The following is a 21,255-nucleotide window of genomic DNA, read 5'->3' as shown; positions in this document are numbered from 1 at the left end:
CTGCGTACGGCTGTTCCATCCCTCTCACAGCTCATCATTGCTGTTCCCTGAAAGCCATACGCATGTGCATGCACTTATGTATCATGAAATAAGCATGCAGGAAAACACAGTACAGACAAGAAAAGGAAACTAGGATGGTGTTTTGAAGAATATTATACACAAATCTGCATATTATGTTGGCACATGAGACATTTTTTACATGCACAGCCCACAAAATATTAGAAGGAATATTGCTGTTCAGCTCACTAGTGGCAAAACTGCAGTTGCTACCCAGCGAAAGCAGAATCCAAAATGCAGGCTGTGTTCATCTTTGAGCTGATGCTATGTGACTGTTAGCCGTCGTAGCTGTCCTATGAAACTGCTTCATTTGGAGAAAAGCAGGATTACAGATTCCAAGGTGCTTTGGGAGTGCAAAAAAAAAAAAAGAAGAGCAGGACCATGTTGCCAAACTAGCTTCATGTCATCATAAGATTCAGAGCTAGTCTTGGTTTTCTCACCTACCCTTCTCTCTGCCATTTCCGTGAATTCAAACTACTCCAAAAAAATACTAACTTCTATGGGCAAAATCCCGAAAAGAAAAAACTTTTACATTAAATGACTTATAATTAATATTGTATTACTTATGCTCTTGGTAGGTTCATAAGGTAATGATTGATTTTATGATGTATTTCTTCCAGTATAAAATAGATTTTTGTTCCTATTATAAGTCATTTAATGTTGTAAAAAAAAAAAAAAAGTGATAGTTTAAAAATTGAAATCTTTTGTAATAAAAGGTGTTAGTTTTGTTATTTAATGCACTTTTGTAAATGTATGGAGGATAAGATAGGGGCTACCCTGCTTCAATTTTTATACACTTTTTGGAATTTCCATGGATTCCACAAGATGAGAACAGCCGGACGGGGTGGAAAACCAATCCTAGATCTGACAGCTCAGGGTTACAGGGACTGTAAGGTTGGCAACAAGCTCCATGGGACAGGCTGAGCCAGGACCTGTTTTTCCATCGCTGCACCTCTGGACTTGTAGTTCTAATTTGTTTACAAGATAACAGAACTATGTCCAGAGATAAAATGGGAACATGCCCAGAAGCCAGAAACAAAGAATATGATGGCAGATAACAACTGCAGAGTCCATCTAGTCTGCCCATTTTATCCTCCTTTTGCGATGCTGAAAAAGCAGCACTTGATTTCTGGCATTACCTTTGCTCGGGGGTTACAAACAATTTATGTCAATAGGACCAAACTAAGTCAGTTCTGGCTTTACCTTTTTCTTAAGGAAAATCAGACATACAAGCCCATGCATACAACGGAGTACAAACAGTACTGGATTAACATATTTTTTATGATATGGAATTGTGGCAACTCTACTTTCATTTCTTCAGAAGCAAAATTCCTCTGTGCTCATTTCCCAGGATTTCTTGAATTCTGTATATATTTTTTGACACAACCACCTCCCCTTGGCAATCTTTTCCAGGCATCCACCACCACGCTTGAAGTGGTGTCTCTGTCTTTATCAGAGCCAGCAGTGGTGATTACTGCGTATGTGCGGGTCAGAAGATGTGGCATCAGTCTGCAGGAGAACCATGCACGGACCTCTCACCAGCATGGCCAAAAGAGGACTGAGGGGTCAGCAGTCCACGCAGGTTGGAATGGCCAGAAGACAGCAGCCTGTGCGGACTGGTGGATGGAGAAAACAGCTAAGTATAAAAAAACAAAAGAAGGAAAATACTATCCTCTCTCACTAATACATAGAACTGCTAAATCAGAGAGAAGACATACAAATATCAAAGTTGGACCATATGACAATTAATTCAGACAATACAGAAGATAAAAACATCACTCCACAATCACTCCCATTCATACTCCAACCACCTCATCCATTTACATTAAAAAAAAAATATATATATATATATATATATACACACACACACATATATACTCCAATACCAGTGCCACACAGGCAGGCTACTTTTCCATGGGCCACCCTGTATGTATATATACACACACACACTAACAGAATTTATGTGCAATATTTTTGTATATTGATTTTTTTAATGTGAATGGATGAGGTGGTTGGAGTATGAATGGGAGTGATTGTGGAGTGATGTTTTTATCTTCTGTATTGTCTGAATTAATTGTCATATGGTCCAACTTTGATATTTGTATGTGAACACCATTCACTTGTAACACATGTATAAATTAATGTTATAAATTGATTTTGTATAGTGATTAAAAATATTGTGGGAAACAATTTAGATATGCAGCAGTCTTCTCTCGGATGGAGTAAACAGCCTTGATGGCTGTATCTGCCCATGCAGACTGAAGGAGGGATGCAGCAGTGATGGTAGGAGGGAGAAAGGAGCATGTTGGCGAGGGCCATCTGAGGAGGATGGGGGGGAGAGAGTGCTGGGGAAGAGAGAGAATGTTGGGGGGGGGGGGAAGGTGAAGGAAAGAGAACTGGAGTTGAGCTGGGGACAGTGGGGTAGAGAATGCTGGGACTGGGCTGGGGAGCTGGAGGGAAACTGCTGGGATTAGGCTGGGAAGAGGGGGTGTGCACTGGGATTAAGTAGGGTAGGAGGGTGAAGGGGCCAAATATCCCCCGTTTAATTTTCAATGAATCACAGCTAGTTGCCATATATTCAAGGCCAGATTTTGTGTGCCCATAGGCAAAGTGCCATGATGGCAAAGTTCCATGGCGCATGGCCCTGAAGCAAGCAGATACAGGTTCCTCTTTGGCCTGGATAGTTGACACCTTCAAAATATGCCACCCTAGGCAATTGTCTATGTTGCCTATGCCTAATTCAAGGCCTGCTTATATTACTTCTTTCAGCCTTATGCCGTGACCTTTTAATCAAATATAGCAGGTCCTCGCCAATGGAAAAAGATTTGCTTATTTATACCTTTAAAGGTTTCTATTAAATTCCATCCCCCTCCCCCACCTCCTATCTCAGTGTTTCCCAAACCTTTCTTCAGGGACTCCCAGCCAATCCAAGTTTTCAAGATATCCACAATAAATATGCATAAAAAACATCTGTGTACAAATGGAGGCAGTGCATGCAAATCTCTCATATGTATATTCATTGCACACTGTATATCCCAAAAACCCGACTGGTAGGGGGGAGTCCTTGAAGACAGGTTTGGGAACGTCTGCTCTAATATATACTGTATATATTTTTTTTATCTCATATGTTGATTGTGTAGACTCTATGCCCTTTCAGTAGCCCTTCTCTGCACTGTCTCTACTCCGTCTACATCCTTTTGGAGTTGCAGCCTCCAGAACTGGACACAATACTCCAGATGAGGTCTTACCAATGACCTGTACAGCAGCAGGCATTATTGCCTCCTTTTTTCTGACAATCCCTTTCCCCTGACCACTCCTCAAACCTTTTTAGATCATACATCATTTCTTCAGCTTGATCTGGAATGTGAACCCTATTGCAGACCTTGGAATCATCAGCAAAAAAGATAAACCTTTCCTACCAGTCCCTCTGCAATATCACTTATGAAATGATTGAAGGAAAATCAGATCCAACACTGCCTCCTGGGGCACTTAACTGATCACCTCTTTTTCCTTGGAATTAATTCCAATTACTACTACCCTCAACCATCACTCACCCAGTTTACCACCTTCCCTATTCTCTTCAGCGTATTTACGAGCCTAAGTAGAGCATTCTCAAAATCTTTAATTAAATTCAAAGTAAACCTCATCCACTGCTCACTCCTGATCTAGTTTACTGATCACTCTGCTAAAATGGACCAGATTTATTTGACATGATCTTCTTCTGGTAAAACCCTGCTGCCTTGGATTGTGCAACCCACTGGATTTAAGGTACTCCATATCCTCTCCATCAGACTAACTGGCCTGTAGTTACCCGTCTCCTCCCTATTTCCACTTTCATGAAGAGGGACAACGTGTTTTCTGAAATTACAGCTATCTTACAAACAGCTCAAGTCTCCCGAATCTTCCAGGACACTCCTGGGACGTTTGTCCTCCCTCCAACAGAAGCAGTAACACGGTCCCAACGCAGGCAGAGAAGAGTAGAGGGCTGAGCAGAGAGGGTGAAGAAAAGCTGTGCTCCGTGCACCCCAGTCCTGCCTTCTTTTTGTGCTCTAACATGAATCCAGTAGGGAAAGGAAACTGGGAGGAGAGTTGTCCTTTTTCTTCTTCTGTCGCTCCTGTGGCATTTAAACAGCCGCTGCTAGCTCCCTCAAGCTGCCGTCGTCCCTGTGGCTCTGCCCTGCAGGCTGCTGCCAGAGGAAGAGGAAGGAGGCCACAAGGACAGAGGACACTCGCTTTAATCCCGGTCCCTTTGAGGAGGGCTGGGAGGGCAAAAGCTCTCGAGTGTGTAGGGGAGAGAAAGGAAGCTGGAAAAGGATCAAGGCAGATAGGAGATGGAGGACTGAAAGGGAGGGAGAAGAGAGAAAGAAGGGCTGTTTCTTGACTTTTTTTTTTTTTTTTATTAGGCTCTTCTGTTTTTCTAATGTATTTGTCTGTTGTGTTGCTGCTATTAAATGTGGTTTGATGTCTATGTATTGGGTCCTTGATTGCTTTTAATATAGGGGAACCCCCAAGTTTTCCCCGGACCTGGTGTGCCAGTGTGCGGTCAGTGGAGTGGGGTTTGTCACGTCTCAATGGGAAGCAAGATAGCTTTGAAAAAACTCCTGCACCCATGCAATGCAGGAGGAGTTCCAGCCTGAGCCACGTAACAAAGGAGCTCGTCTCCTTGCAGAGGACACTTAATGCAGTCTCTTCCTTCACAGGGAAAGTGGGTGAGGACCAAGGTTGGGATTCCCAGGACTTCCGGGAAGGAAAGGATTTTGGGGCTCCCGACAGAGAGAATCCCTGAGGTGAAAGAAAAGTTTTCAGGAAGAAGTAATTAAAATTCCTAATTTGATCTGGAAGAATTTGTGGAGAAGTGTACATCAAGAGGGGATTTGTCTTTTATAAGAGTTTTAGAAGAGGAGAAATCTCCCATAGTACCATGGGTAACTAAAGAATTGGATCGAGAAAGAGTGCTCGATGTGATCTACTTCGATTTCAGCAAAGATTTTGATACGTTCCCGCATAAGAAATTTGTGAATAAGCCTGGGAGTGAGCGCCAAGGTGGTGGCATGGATTAAGCTGGTTGATGGACAGAAGACAACATGTGATGGTAAATGGAACCTACTCTGATGAGAGCGGTGTTAAGCAGAGTGATGCAAGGATTGCTGTTGGGACTGATTCTGTTCAGTATCTTTGTGAACAACATCAAGGAAGAGATAGAAGTTAAATTTTGTCTCTCTGCGGATGATACTAAGATCTGCAACAGAGTGGACGCGCCGAAAGGAGTAGCGAGAATGAGACATGATTTAAGGACACTTGAACAGTGTTCAAAGATTTGGCAGCTGGTATTCAATGCCAAGAAGTGCAGATTCATGCATCTGGGGTGCGGTGAACCAAAAAAGCCATATGTTGTGCACAGAGCAAGAGAGGGACTTTGGGGTGATAGTGTCTAGCGATCTGAAGACGGCAAAGCAATGTGACAAGGCGATAGCTAAAGCCAGAAGAATGCTGGGCTGCATAGAACGATGAATAACTAGTTAAAAAAAATGGAGGTAATAATCCCCTTATACAAGTCATTGGTGAGGCCTCACCTAGAGTACTGTGTTCAATTCTGGAGGCCGTATCTCAAAAGGGACAGAGACGGGATGGAGACAGTCCATAGAAGGGCGACCAAAATGGTGGGTGGTCTCCATCAAATAACTTATGAGGAGAAGTTGAAGGACCTAAATACGTATACCCTGGAGGAGAGGAGGTGCAGGGAAAATATGATACAGACCTTCAGATACCTGAGAGGTTTTAATGATGCACAATCAACAACAAACCTTTTCCATGGGAAAGAAATCAGTAGAACTAGGGGTCACGAAATGAAACTCCAGGAGGAATGAATCGGAGCCAACGTCAGGAAATATTTCTTCAGGGAGAGGGTGGTGGATGCCTGGAATAGCCTTCCAGAGGAGGAGGTGAAGACAAAAACTGTGAAAGATTTCAAAGGGGAATGGGATAAACACTGTGGATCCCTAAAGACTAGAGGAAAGAAATGAAGAAATGAGTACATGGGGGTAACTTGCTAGTGTAGTGGTTACTACCCTTAACCAATAAGACTTCATACTGCTGGTGTAATGCCATCATTGCTCTCTGCTTCAACGGCTAGGGAAAAAGAGGAAAGGGGAATTAGATTCAGATAACAAGCAACAAGGATGTTGAATTATACATTCTGGGAAAACAAATAAACACAGGGGTAACTTGCTGATGCGGCTGTTACTACCCTTAACCAATAAGCCTGAAACTCTTAATGCAACTCTAACATTGCTCTCTGCTTCTTCGGCAGAAGGAAACAGGGAACTGGACTCAAACAGCAAGCAACAAGGCCCTGACTGACGGTCTGAGAAACTGATAAGTATGGGGGTGACTTGATGGCGTGACAAACTTCCATGAGCTTGACTGGCAGACTGGATGGACCATTGGTCCTTTGCTGCCATCATTTCTATGTTTCTATATAACAAATAGCAGCAGATAACAGCCAAATAGTCTGTCCAGTAAGTTGCTTGTGGTAGTAACTGCCGTTCCATAAAGAACATCTCCATTTTTCTGTTGAGGATAGTAACTGCCGCTCTGTGCAGTTTATCCCCATGCAGAAATGTTACACCCAAAGTTAACATAGGTCAACTACTTCTTCATTTCCTCCTCTAGCCTTTCGGGATCCGCAGTGTTTATCCCATGCCCCTTTGAATTCCATTATCTTTCTTATCTTCATAGGCCCGGTGCAAGAGTATTAGACTCTCTAAGCAAAAAACTTACAGCCTGCCAACCCTCACCCATCACACCCTCCCTACACACAATTAAAAATTATGCATTTTTAATAATTGATTTTATATGAACAAGAACATTTAATGTACAGTCTTCTGAAGAAATAATATCATTTACAACATGTATATATATGCACTGCTGCAAAACCATGCAAAAAAGTAAAAAAAAGACCCTCGAAATTGGTGTTAGGTCTATTGTAATGTTTGTTGGGCATGGGCTCGGCCCTCAGAAAGCTATGAGTAAACAATTACAATTTCAATATAGTAAATCTCCCATATCAAAACTGCAATAACTGCCAGCACTCAAACACTAACAATCCTGCTTATGAAAAGGCAAAACTGCAATTACTACACCAGGCCCTAAAATGCCAATACATCTACTATTAGGAAAACAGAAAAAACAAGCTGCTATAGGTCCCTGCACACAACCTGCAGACTAACAGAATACGTCAACTCTGTCACACATGCAAAATACAATCAGACCCTCACCAAAAGAAGAATAAAGTGACCGTAAAGTAGTAATAACATCGTGCAGACAAAAACTGAACTCTAAACCACAACAAGCCAGACTATGTATACAGTGCAACAATGGAAAAACAGAAACATTATAATTCCTCAAAGCATCAAACAATTAAATCAGGAAATATAAATCAAAAGAAGTAAAACCAGAATAACATCCATTAATTTAAAACTCATATAAATTTTCCAAAGACCAATAAAATATTTCAAAATAGCAGACACAAACACCACCCAATACTTAAAAAGGATGAAAAAATCCCCTGCTAACCATACCTGGAATCTTTTGATTTCCATATTCCCTGAAATTGTCGTGGATTAGCGGGAGAGGAGAGGAGCTGTTGCTCACAATCTTTCACCTCTCTCTCATATACATGCTCAACCTCAGAACATGCTCTCTCTCACACATACACACACAGACACACATGCTCTCGCATGCTTTCACATGCACAGACATACCCACACTCTCTCTCGCTTACTTCTTACCCCCCCCCCACCCCCATCAGAAGCCCATTCTAGGGGGCAGCCTCCTCCTCCTCCTTCAGCCCCCCCACAGCAAATAGGACTCTTCATCTTTCTTAAGAAATATTTCTTGATGCTGCTTCGGAGTCCTTCCCCCTGGAATTTCATATGACTTAGTTCTGCAGTTTCTTTTCCAGCAGAAAAGGTTTGTTGTTTATACATTTCATGTATTTGAAGATCTGCATCATATCTCTCCTGCACCTCTCTTCTCCTTCGGGGTATACATATTCAGGTCTTTCAGTCTCATTTTATATGATTTTTGATGTATACCACACACCATTTTGGTTGGCTTCCTCTGGACCACTCCCATCCTGTCTCTCTCCTTTTTGAGATAAAGTCTCCAGAACTGAACACAGTACTCCAGGTGAGGCTTCACCAAGGATCTGTACAAGCCATTATCACCTCATTTTTTCCTGCTGGTTATTCTTCTCTCTATGCAGCCCAGCATTCTTCTGGTTTTAGCCACCACCTTATAACATTGTTTCATTGCCTTCAGATTGCCAGACACTATCACCCCAAGGTCCTTCTAATCGTGCACATTAATCTTTTACTCCCCTTCTCATACAGTTCTTTTTGGATTACTGCACCCCATATGCATGACTCTACACTTCTTAGTATTGAATCCCAGCTGCCAAACCTTCAACCACTCCTTGATTTTTCTTAGATTGCTTTTTATTCTCTCCACTCCTTCAGGCATGTGAACTCTGCTGCAGATCTTAGTATCACCCACAAAAAGACAAACTTTTCCTTCTAACCCCTCTGCAAAGTTGCTCATGAAGTCATTAAACAGATACGGTCACAAAACCGATCCTTGAGGGACTCTATTTATCACTGTTCTCTCTTTGGTGTAAGTTCCATTCACCATGACTGCTGTCTCCTGTCAGTCAACCAATTTGTAAGCCATTCCAGCACTTCGGCAACCACTGTTATTTGGTTCATGAGCCTCCTAGGTGGGACTGCATCAAAAGCTTTGCTGAAATCCAAGCAGATCACATTGCATGTTCTTCCTTGATCTAATCATCCAATCAAAATAGATAATCAGATGTGTTTGCCAGGACCTTGTAAAACCTCACATCCAGCAACCTACCAGACTGTAGATAGTTCACTATTCCCTTCTTCAGCAGAGTCTCTATTAATGTTCCCATTACCGAGGTGAGGCTAACCGGACTGTAGTTTCTAGCCTCCCCTCTGCTACCATCTTTGTGAAACAGGACCACTACCACTCTTCTCCAGTCATCTACTGAACAGTTCTTTGAGTGGACCCGCCAGCATATCTCTAGACGCCGGAGGAAGGCCTAGCGCAACTTCCTTCTCTCCGGCGTCCGTGTCTCCGCTGGAGCCCCGGAGCCTCAGAGACGCCCAGAGATAGATGGTACCGTTGGATACTCAAAAAAAAAGAACACAAACATACCTCTCCGGTCTTGCTGCTGGGTTCTCCTGTTGGCTGTTGTCTCCAGTCGGCCGTCTAGAATTTGCTCGCCGAGCATTTCTTATTCTGGTTCTCATCAGAATGAAAAAGATCGCCAAAGCCAATATATACATGTTGTCCATGAAGCTGTCCAGTCCAATGCTGACTGTCACACAGAGCACAACACCACACTAACGCCAGGGTCAGGGTAGGTGGTAAATATAGAGGTTAAAGACGCGGTAAATATACAGGTTAAAGGCGCGCTACTTTGGGCACGCGTTACTATATCGAGGGGAATAGTTAATCCGATCATTAACATACCATATACATGCGGCGGGCGCTAATGGCAACGCGTCTTTTTCGGCACGCGCTAAAGACGCATAAAAGCCGATACTGAATCGCACGTCCGGCTTACGCGTTTAAAACGTGCATCTCATGCGGGTTAAAAAACGCGCGAGCGCGGCCGCGCTTTACTGTATCGGCCTGAAAGTATCCTGGGATGTACCTCATCCAGACCTATGACCCTGTCCACTTTCAGTTTTCCTAGTTCCTCCCACATATTCTCTTCTGTAAAGAGGATTGTGTATACCCTATTCCCATCCATGCTCTTGTCAACCAGCAACAGTCCTACTCCAGGGTCTTCTTTCTTGAACATTGAACTGAAGTATTTATTTAACATTTCTGCTGTGTCTTTATCTTTCTCCACACATTGCTCCTCTCCTTGATGTGGAACCCCAGGAGGTCAGGGCCTGCTCTTGGCTATGACTGCCCCATGAGCCCTGGTGCCCAAACCAAGATTGGGACAAGGGCTCCATTAAATGTATGTACGATTTATTGTTTATGATCATTTATTTTATGCATTGTTTATATTTTGTTTACTGATTTGATCTGTTTGTACACAACCTTGAGCAAGTGGTGTAACGTTAGTCAAGAAATATATTAAGTTAAGGTGGTGATAGAAAGAGAAAGATGGAGGGCTGGGACAGGATGATAGATGAAAGAAGGAGGCCTAGAGGGATGAGGGAAAGAGGTGGAAGACTGGGATGGAATGAGATGAAACATGGAAGGCTGAGAAGGGATGAAGGAAAGGAGACAGTAGGCTGGGAGGGGGTGAGAGAAGGAAGATGGAGGGCTGTGAGGAATGAATGAAAGAAGAGGTGATTGAAGGCTAGAAGAGGCAAGAGGCTGAGACAGAAATGTAAGGTGGGGGACAACAGGAAAGATGGAGATAGAGGCTTGAGAAGTTAAAGATGGTGTCACAAGTCTGGCTGCTAGACAGTGCGCCCCCCCCCCCCCAGCCAGCAGGGGCCCTCACTGAACCACACTCAGACCTGCTCCAGCCGCTGTCTTGAAGACTGAATGATGTATTAAGGCCCCACAACCTTCCTGCCTCAGCGAGGAGTCTCCTCCCTGCCTTTGGCCACTTGTTCTTGTGCTCTTGCCTGTATAACTTTGCCTTTGTTTTGTGCTTGGACCTTTGCCTGTTTAACCTTGCCCCTTTTTCCTGTATATAGCTCCTGCCTTATTTAGACCTTCTTGTTTGTCTACCCTGCCTTGTCTTGTCTCTTGCCTTGTCCTGTTTGGGCCTATCTTGTCTACTTTTATTCTATGTCCTCTCCTGTCCTATCTGGGCCCTCCAGTAACTTCCCTTTTCTGCAAGCAGCACATTTAAAACAAATCAGAGAAAATTATTTCACTCAACATACAATTAAGCTCTGGAATTCATTTCCAGAGGATGTGGTTAAGGAAGTCAGTGTAGCTGGGTTTAAAAAAGGTTTCGATATGTTCCTGGGGGAGAAGTCCATAAACTATTAGTCAAGTTGACTTTGGGAATAGCCACTGCTTATTACCAGCATCAATAGTATGGGATCTATTTAATGTTTGGGTACTTGCCAGGTACTTGTAACCTGGATTGGCCACTGTTGGAAACAGGTACTGGGCTTGATGGACCCTCGGGTCTGATCCAGTAAGGCAACTTCTTATGTTCTTTGTGTTTGCTAGTGGTGCTTCTGTCCCCTATGGGCCTCTCAATGGCCCTTCTGCTCCCTGTGGGCCTCTTTGCGGCCCTCCTGTGTCCTGTCTAGGTCTTACGGTGGCCTAGTTCACTTGTGTATTCCTTGTCCTGCACTCTGTTTCGGACTTGCCCTGCCTTTGTTCTTTCCTTGTCTGCCCTGGCTTGCTGGTGCACTCCTTGTTCCTGAGTACTTTCTTTCTGACCCAGGGAGGGTTGAGCCCTCCAAAAGACCTGCCAGTCACCAGCACCGGAGGGCTCAACCCAAAGGGAAGGTGTCTGGTCAAGCAGAAGATCTACCCTGACCTGTCTGCTCCTGCATCCCCAAATCGGCCAGCCCAGCTGCGACATATGGGCAAGATGCGGAGGACAGAGTTGCAAGGAAGTGAAGGAGAGAACTATGTTTGGATGGATGTAAAGTCAGAAGAAAGTAAAACAGATTAGAAGATGAAAAGAGGAGAAAACGGTGTGCTATAAAAAGAACAAAAATGGTAGAAAAAATGAATTCCAATTTAAATATATTTTTGTCTTTGTAGATTGTGATTCCTTCCAAAGGGTCAGCATAAAAAAAAAGAAAGGCATTGTAGCACCTGAGCTTTAGAGTCCTTGCAGATCTTGTCTTCAGATGTGGGGTCTCCAAACCTCATGGACCACAGCGTGTTTTGGTCAAGCCAATGAAAGAAGTCAGAACCTGCAAGCTCTAGTTTTCTCCTAGAAGAATATGGCTCCTCAAATCCTGCACTACAATATCTTTTTGTGTGGCTTTGGAAAGTTTTGGGGGGTTTTACATGTATTTATATGTATGTTTTTAAATAGTTTTCCAAACTCTAGGTGCAATATCTAACAACTGACAGGTGGCATGAAAGCATGTGCAGACAACTTGAGATAAAAAAAACAAAACCGATAACTGGTACAGGAAGAGGCAGCCCGATTGGCACTTGAAAAGCAGATTTCCCCAGATTCACTAGGTTTCTCCCAGCAGATCTATAAAAATATCCAAAGTAAATAAGCCAAGCCAATGAAATACACTTTAGACTTTTTAAACAAGTGAAATGGGGGTTTTTTCCGCAACATTTTCTTGGGAAAAAAAAAAAAGTTCAAATTGACACACAGAAAAAAAAAAATCATGAAAGAAGTTTGCACGGTCAATATAGAAATACTCTATATCCTGTGATACTTAGCAAATGTTGTTTTGGATTTTTGTTTTTATCTTTTTTTTTTGTGGCGGTGCAGAGGAGTGTTGCATGCATTGTTCATAATGAATTTGTTATGTATTATGTTGTTTACATTGTAAACCGGAGTGAAGGCAGCCTGCTAAACCTCGGTATATAAAAGAATCTAAATAAATAAATAAATAAATAAATTGTAACTTTGCCTCTCCCCTCCCAAATCTCCCTGAAGTCCATAATCCAAACTTGGGCTGAGGTTTATAAAATGAGTGGAGTGGAATGAGTAAACATTAATTGGTTGTTTATGCTTTCAAAAAGTACAAAGATTAGGGGACACACAATGAAGTTACTAAGTAATATATTTAAAACTAAGAAGAGAAAATTTGTCTTTACACAACACATAATTAAACTGTGGAATTTGTTGCCAGAGGATGTGGTGAAAGCTATTAGTGTATCTGGGTTTAAAAAAAGGTTCGGACAAGTTCCTGGAGGAAAAATCCATAAACCCTTATTAAGGTGAAGTTGCAGAAATCCACTTCTTATCCCTGGGATAAGCAGCATGGAATCTATCTAGCCTTTGGGATCCTGCCAGGTACTTGTGTTGGTTGTAAACAGGATACTGGGCTTGATGGACCTTTGGTCTGACCCAATATAGCAAATCTTATGTTTTTAAGTTTGATAGCAACTGAACAGAACTATTCAAAGCAGCTGCCAGAACCTCCCTGAGTTACTTCAATACCCCGTTATGAGATGTGTCTGAACTGCCCACCCCCATTGCCTGGTCCACTTGCAGTTGTGCTAGAGCCAGGAAAACCCTCTTCTTTATAAGTGGAAGGGGCATGAGCCATCTCTTAGGACATGGAGCTTGCTGGCAATCTTAAGGGTGTGATTCCCCAAGGCTGTTCTCTCAGTTGGTATCCATGAGAAAGTACAGTGTAGTGAATCAGGCTTAGAAGAGGGAAACATTAAGAGGGCTGAGTTGAGAACGCATTCCTGGTATCTGACTGAAAATTTGTTTCTTGCGTGACTTGGAAGAAGCCCCCCTTCCTTATGCTGCTGATATCTGAAGGCTACATGGGGAAAGGGGTGGGTGGGGACTAGGAGGCTGGAGAAGCCCCTCAGAAGTATGGGAGGTGCAACAGGCCTGGATTTAGAAATAAGACAACTGCTTTTGGGGCCAAATTTTTTTTTTAATATATATATAGGCTCCGGAGCATTGCCACTGCTGCCATGCCCAAATCAAAGCTTGCCACTGCTTTTTACCTCTAGCAGTGTCTGAGGAGGAAGGGGAAATCAGTGCGGGGCCTTCAGCAGCCCTGGTGCGCCGAAGAACCCTGCGGCACCCAGGCCTCTCCTCCCACATGGGTTTCCTGTTACCATGGAAACCCATATGAGGGGCGGGGCACCGCAAGGACACTCAGCATGCCAGGGCTGCTGAAGGCCCCCCCCCCCCCCCCCGCAATGATTTTTCCTTCATCTTCAGGCACCAATTAGAGGAGAGAATCAGTGCCACGACTTGTAGGTTCGTCGGAGAAGGATTTGGGCAGGTGGGATCATCCCCATCCCCCACTCTCCTGCAGGATGTACAATGCCTTAATCTGGCCCCAAGTACACAGATTTATTAATGTAGTAAATTAGTATGCTTACTGCCTTACTTCACTTAGATAAATAGAAATAAAGGTCAAATGAGCTACAGGTTGTAATAAAAATGTGGCGTTTCTTTTCAAAGCTGTAAAGAGTTGTATAGTAAAAGAATTGAGGGAGGAGGTGATGTGTTTGCAAAACAACTGAGGGAGAGAAACAGCAGAATTTGCAGTTGGAAGAGGAGATGTCTGGTAATGGGTGAAACAACCAGCAGCCCTATTCATAATATGGACAATAATCTCATCTTTTTTTTTCTATGTTAATGTAATACACACTGCCTGGGGGCGGGGGGCTGTAGCTGTTTCAAAAGTTTTCATCTTTTAATATTCTTTGGCTTTAAACAGGCATCATCTCTACCTGGGTCTTTTCCTTGGATCTAATTTTCTTGCCACTCTCTGAGGTTTTCAGTCCCTATTTACCTCACTCCTGTTAAAATCTGACACAAAAAAAAACAAAAACACACAGGTGGAAGGAAGAAGCTCGGCAACTCTTGCCAGACTCATCATGCTGGAGCCAAAATGCTCAGAGTGCTGCAGGGCCGGCGCTTCCTTTAGACAAACTAGACAGTTGCCTAGAGCACCAACATTTTGGACGTGGTAAAATCCAGCCAGTGCAAGGCCTAGAGGGCTACCAGAGCCAAAACCACCAAAGAAAGGAGAATTATGCTGGAGCCACTGCTACCAGTAGGAGGGCACGCCATATTGGTTTTTTTTAAGAAATCGAATTCTAGAAGGTTTTTACACTTTATTTTATTTACTGTAAAAATTAAAATGACCCAAACTCTAAATTGATTGTATATGAAGGCTTGTCTGGTAGTGATGATCATAAGCTCAGTCACTGGAAACATTTGCAGGTCTTATGAACTGTAGATCTAGCCTGGCTGACGTTAGTTAGGCTGTGTTCTTCCTCCCTCACACACAGAATCAATAAAGATGTCACAATGGGGCTCCATGTGACCTGCTTATCTCTAAGAATGGGTCCCTTTTACTTTCTTTGCTGTCAAACAGGTTTTGCTTTATGGTTCAAGAAGCACACCAGTCCTTTTCTTAGGATAAGATCTCACAGGCAATGGCGGTGTGGATTTCCAAGGGATGCCAAGAGCTTTTTCTCCCTTGCATGCATAAACACGTTCCTTTTTCAGAGGCATCTGGGAAAATGACTATGAACATAGGATCAAAACCTCTCAGAGTCCTGCGTGACTGATTCTCCAGGGAATACCATTAAAAAAAAAAAAAAAATTTACAGCATTCTATTTCTGGATGGCATTCTGAATTCCAGCTCTGGTTCTTTATGGGTATCCACCACCTGGAAGGAAAATAAGGCTTCTCCCACCTCATTGTTCAGATCCACGCTGGATGCTTCCAGCCACAGTCAAAATCTTCTGTTTCTGATATTAGTTAACTTATTCCCAAGGACAATAAAAGCAGAGTGTCCCTGAAAAGCAAAGGGAACCCTGACAATCTGAAGATGAAAATACATCTTAAGCTTGTGCTGTTAGAGTAATACAAGCAACAGTGCTTAAAACAGACTCTTTAGGATGGTGGGGGACAGACTTCAGTTGCCTAAAGGTAACATCTATGCACATTTGAAGTTTACATCCCAGCACTGTCTATCTTCCTTCTAAGGTAGATAGCATGAATACTAGTTAAAACTAGGTAGCAACGATTGTCTGTGCAGATCCCTTGCGCAAAGCTACTATACAAGCTCAGTATTATAATAGGGATGCTCCGTTTCAAATGTTTTCCACTATTACTGTCTGCTCAGTATAAAGCTCCTTTTCAATAAGGTCAGAAACTGCACTGACAAACAGCAGTAGGAAGCCTGCAGCCCATCACTATCAGTGAGACGGTCATAGTGTAAAGTCGCCAACAGTAAAGAAAAAGTAAAAAAACATATCTTAGACTTTGTATACCACTTAGCGGACTGTGGAGAACTGCAAAAGTACCTTGCCAGACTAGATCTTCAGAGGAATAGTCTGGTATAGCAAAAATGACCAGAGGCAGGTGGCACCTTATAGACTAACCAATGTATTGAGGCAAGAGCTTTCAAGGACAGAGTCCACATCGTCAAATGCCAGACTAGGTGACTGGGTACTTGAATAGCAGATGAAATTTAACGTGGACAAGTGCAAACACAGGGAAAAATAATCCCAACTACAGGTACACAATGCTGGGTCCTGTATTGGGAATCACCATGCAGGAAAAAGGATCTTGGAGTCCTTGTGGACAATGCTTTGAAATCCTCAGTTCAGTGTGTGGTGACGGTCAAAAGGCAAATAGAATGTTAGGACTGATCCAAAAAAAGAAATGGAGAATAATACAGAAAATATCATATCGCCTCTGCTCCTGGAGTACTGTATGCAGTTCTGGTCTCCCCATCTCAAAAAAAAGAGATATAATGGAACTAGAAAAGGTGCAAAGAAGGCAACAAAAATGATAAGAGGGATGGAACGGCTCCCCTATGATGAGAGGCTACTCAGGCTTAGAAAAGAGACAGCCAAGAGGGGACTAACTGAGATTTTTAAATACATGAGCGAGAAGAAAGTAGTAAATAAAGGACAGGTATTTACCCTTTCAAAATATACTAAAACAAGGGGATACTCCATGGAACTAACAACCAGCAGATTCAAAACAGATCATAGAAAGTAATTTTTCATTCAATACACAATCAAGCTGTGGAATCTGTTGCCAGAGGATGTGATCAAAGCTACTAGCATAGCAGGGTTTAAAAGAGATTGGGATACATTCCTGGAAGAAAAGCCCATAACACATTATTAGCCAGGTAGACTAAAGAAGGCTATTGCTATCCCTGGGAATGAGTAACAAGAAATAGCTCTACTTTTTGGGATCTGCAGGGTACTTGTGACCCAGACTGGCCACTGTCTGGGCTGACTTAGTATGGCATTTCTTATGTTCTCTCTCTGTGTGGCGATAAAACAAAACAAAACAAGATTTTAAGCTCAAAACAGAGCAGATCTGAGCTGGGGATCCCAGAACAGCTGCAGTCACAGGCATTAGCTGAGAGTATATCACTTTTGCACTGTATATTTTTCAGAATGACATTTGAGAAAATGGAAAGAACCTATGGTATATTTGCTCCATTTATGACTATATGCATATATCACAGAAACCCACATACAGCTGTATCCTGTAATGCGTTAATATGATTTCCTATATAGCATATGCAAGTAGTGATGATTCCCACAGAAAAGCACTGGAACGTCTATATGACTTACATATCTGACACAGGAGAATAGCAAAGTTGCAAACATCAATAGACAACGCACTCACTTATGTGTGTGTGTGTGGGGGGGGGGGGGGGGGAGTTCCTAATTAACCAAATCACTAAAAAAATGAAATTAGTTAAGCAAACAAACCACTTAATCAGCCCAATCAGAAACTAGATTGTTTTTGAGAGACAAATAAGTCACAAATTAATAAAATTACAATTAAAAGTAATATATTACAAATATTCTCATTTATCAATTTGAGGAGAAATGGAGTTATAGTCATCATATTAATTCGGATTTGAACCTTGCCTTTGTTTCCAATGAAACTTTAAAATTCACTAAAGGACCAGACGTCTTCAGAAAGAGATATGCAGCCACCTCTGGGGTTCACCTAACTGAATACTGAGAGATAAGGAGAAAGATGAACCCTCAAAAGTATTATTAATCACATTACTCCCCAGTTACGTTAGCAAACCGAAGCACACAGAGATGATGGGGCTTGGCCAAGGTCATACAAAGAAGGTTAATGGCAAACCAGAGATTAAGAACTAGGGCACAAGGAGTTAAAGTAATGTATCCAAAGTCAGGCACTGTGTCGATGGCAGAGCCTGGATTAGAAATGAGGCAAAGAGAGATAAAGGGACTTTACTGACAAGCAGAACCATCATTCCAGTCTCACTCTAGGACCCCTCTCAGCACCGGCTCTGACCGAATCTGCACACATGCTACCAAAGTTTTCCTGTCATCAGCAAGCACTCCCACTTCGTTGGAAGCAGTTGGGGTTCAGCCTCCATTCGGCTTTCCCTCCACATTGCTCTAGCACTGACAAGCAACCCTGCTCCCGGAAGTAGCCTACTGCCTAGTCCTGGGCTTCAGATTTCACAGCCCGGTGCACGATGGTAGTTGTAGTCCCGGCTTCTGCCAGTGGAAATCGGCGCTGGAGAGAGCCAGGTCCCAGCCTCCGTCGGGAGTCGCTCGGTATCGCCGTGGCTTCCATGTGAGCTGCATGGGAAGGGCCTGGCTTTGGGATTGGGGGGGAAATGACCGTGACGGTACTTGCCTGGGCTTTGCAGCGCGCCTCGGATCCTCTGTCCTGGCCGTAGCCGCCGTCGTCTCGGCTGGGAGAGAAGACTTCTTCTGCATGTGGTGACCCCCGCCGCTCGCAGGGAGGGGACGAAAGAGCGAGAGGCAAACTTACAACCAAACCGACCCGGATGAAACGCGGGGACTGCTCCAAACTCGCCGCGATACTGGGGGCAAGGTTTTTGGGGGTTTTTTTTTTTTGCCGAAGTTTCCTACCCCTTTCTCCTCGGCCGCTTGCTTGCAGCGCCTCCCTCCTCCCCTTTGCACTCCTCGTCTCTCTCCTTTGCTTTCTGCGTGTCTCTCTCTTTTTGCCGAGAGGGGTTTGTCTGTAGCTCTGCAGATTTCCTCCCACACAGCATATACAGAGAAAGTGCTGTGCTCGCTGGCTGGCTGGGCTCGTGTAGGAGGATCCGGGGGAGGACTGGAGCTCGGTCTATGGCCAGCCATGGGAGTTTAATCTTAGGCGAGAGAGAGAGAAAAGCAGTTTGCAAAGCGAGACCCAGAGAAGGTGGGGGAGGGGGAGTCCGATTACCTCCGGCCCCAGCCAGACCTGAACCATGCTCAGTGGCAGGGACTGGTTTTCAAACTCAAAAGGGGGGGGGGGGGGGGGGGGGGGGGGGGCAGAGAATCTGCTTTTAGAACGAAACCAGTTCCACTGATCAAGAATTGCTGAGTTGCCGAGCGGTTCGGTTCCAGGGGAGTTGGATACATTTTTTTTATAATGGGAGGTGAGGCTTGCAGCTTCATCAGCACCCCCTTGTTTCTAACACCCATGCCTTTCTGGGTTTTGCACTCATCTCCCCAATATATCGTGACATTTGTAGAGCCTTCTGTTGCTTCCATGCAAAAACATCAGAATGCTTAGGTGTCGGGATGGGCTAGACCCCGACCAAAATCTGGCCCCTGCCAGATCCTCAGTCCCGACTGCTGCTGTGCACCGCACGGGCCTCCTCAAAGCAACTGTCGGGCCAGGCACACATGTGCCGGAGATCGAATGGGAGCGGGAGCAAGGATTAGCTGTAAGTCTCCAGAAACAGGTCATTTGGTAGATTTGGACTCGGGAGCTATGTATGAAGAACAATCCCACCTGGGAGGGAGCAGAAAGCAAGGTCTTGCCCAGCTTGGCTCTAACACTGCCCCCCCCCCAGCCCAGCATCCTGTTGCCAACTTGGCAGCAGGCGCTTAGAGAAAAATGTACTAGCATTGCAGTGCCCTCACTTTCCTATGGCAAATTGTTCAAGATTCTGGTAAGTGGTTAAAGCAGTGGTGTACCTAAAGTATTTGGCACCGGAGGTGGATAATTTCTCTGCCCCCACCCCGATTCATTTCTCTGTCCCTCCTCTTCCACCCTCATTTCTCATAGGAACATAGAAATGACAGCAGAAGAAGACCAAATGGCCCATCCAGTCTGCCCAGCAAGCTTTCGCACTTTTTTTTCTCTCACATACTTATCTGTTTCTCTGGCCTTCCTCTCCCCCCAGTGATCTCTGGTTCCCCTTTCCCTCACACAGACTCCCTCTCTCTCTTGCACACACCCCTGCACATAGGTTCCCTCCATTTCTCTCTCACATATACACACCCCTTCACACAGCTCCCTCTCACACACACAAACATGCACTCTCACTCACACATACAGACATGCTCTAACACATACACAGACATACTCTCTCACTTCCTACCCCACTCCCCATCAGAAGCACAGCAGCCGCTTCCTCCTAGCCCCCGCGACAGACGGGGACTCTTCATTTTTATTTTTTTTTTAGGCAGCAGGTGGGCTGGTGCGGTTCTACTTTCTGCATCTGCGGTGGGAAAGGGAGGGCAGCGCTATTGCTCTTCCTCCTGCTTTGGGCCGCAACTGCATGACCTTTCCTTCTTGCTGCCCGCGTGGACCCTCCACTTCCTTTTCTGGGCCACGTGGGGGTGGAAAGAAGAAAAGGCTATACGGTTGCTGGCTTCAGACCGTGGCACTCTAGGCGGCCGCTCACAGCCCATAGGCCTCCCTCTTCTTCTACCACGAGCGAGATGGGCTCTGCTCGTGGCCGCTGACCTCCCAGCTGGCAACCCCCCTCCTGGCGGTCACCCGGGGCGGACCGCACCCCCCCCCCCCCCCCCCAGTATGCCACTGGCAGTGGGATATAAACCAGGGAAGCCAGGGTTGAAATCCCAGTGCTGCTCCTTGTGACCTTGAGCAGGACACTTTACTTTCCATTGCCTGAGGTATAAACTTTGGGGTGAATTTTAAGTTGCTCATGTTAAAAGGCCCAGGTATACAAGTATCTGGGCCGAAGGCGAGCAATTCATATTTTTAAATGGCCCAATTACGTGTGTGTGAGCAACCCAACGTGTGGAGAAAAGCGGCGGAGTTAGGGTGTGTCCGAGGCATTCCAGGGCAAGGCCAACATTTACATGCGTAAATATCATTCTTCAGCTGTTACTCGTGCTTTATCTACTTCTGCTCTTCATGAGGTGCAAGTCTGAAGAGAACTCAGTATGGGCCTAAAATGACTGGGTGAGTAGTACGAGTAAATTGTGGACAGTGCAGGCTGAAGAACCAGAGGCATCTGGATGACCTAGAGAGAGACTGGGCAAACTGGTGGACTAATAGGTGGCTATTTCCTTCATGTGCACATGTTTTAAAATCTGCTTTGCTATGCATGTTAAAGCTGACAAATTCAATAAGGAAAGTACGCAAATAATGTTTGCTCATTAACCGCTTAAAATTAGGAGCACAGGTACGTATGTTAGGTATATTTTAAATCATGCACACGCACTTGTACAGACAATTTAAAATTCCAGTATATGTGCACTTGTACACGCATTTTAAAGTT

The 21,255-nt window shown here is 44.2% G+C and overlaps 1 protein-coding gene across 2 annotated transcripts in view; it reads right to left on the bottom strand.

The window, feature by feature from the left end:
* NAB2 (NGFI-A binding protein 2) overlaps positions 1-18,884 on the bottom strand; it is a 51,185-nt gene extending 32,301 nt beyond the window's left edge. The window contains exon 1 of one of the 2 annotated variants that reach the window (XM_029594876.1): positions 18,644-18,884. In XM_029594876.1, the coding sequence (XP_029450736.1) occupies positions 18,644-18,786 (143 nt within the window). In that variant the 5' untranslated portion in view covers positions 18,787-18,884. Of the gene's footprint in view, positions 1-18,404 lie in introns of both variants that reach the window. The other variant, XM_029594878.1, reaches the window with a different exon arrangement.
* Positions 18,885-21,255: the final 2,371 nt, after the last annotated feature.

The sequence above is a fragment of the Rhinatrema bivittatum genome, chromosome 3 (assembly GCF_901001135.1).
Source record: "Rhinatrema bivittatum chromosome 3, aRhiBiv1.1, whole genome shotgun sequence".
Lineage (NCBI taxonomy): Eukaryota > Metazoa > Chordata > Amphibia > Gymnophiona > Rhinatrematidae > Rhinatrema > Rhinatrema bivittatum.
This window is presented reverse-complemented; position numbering and strand designations above follow the sequence as displayed.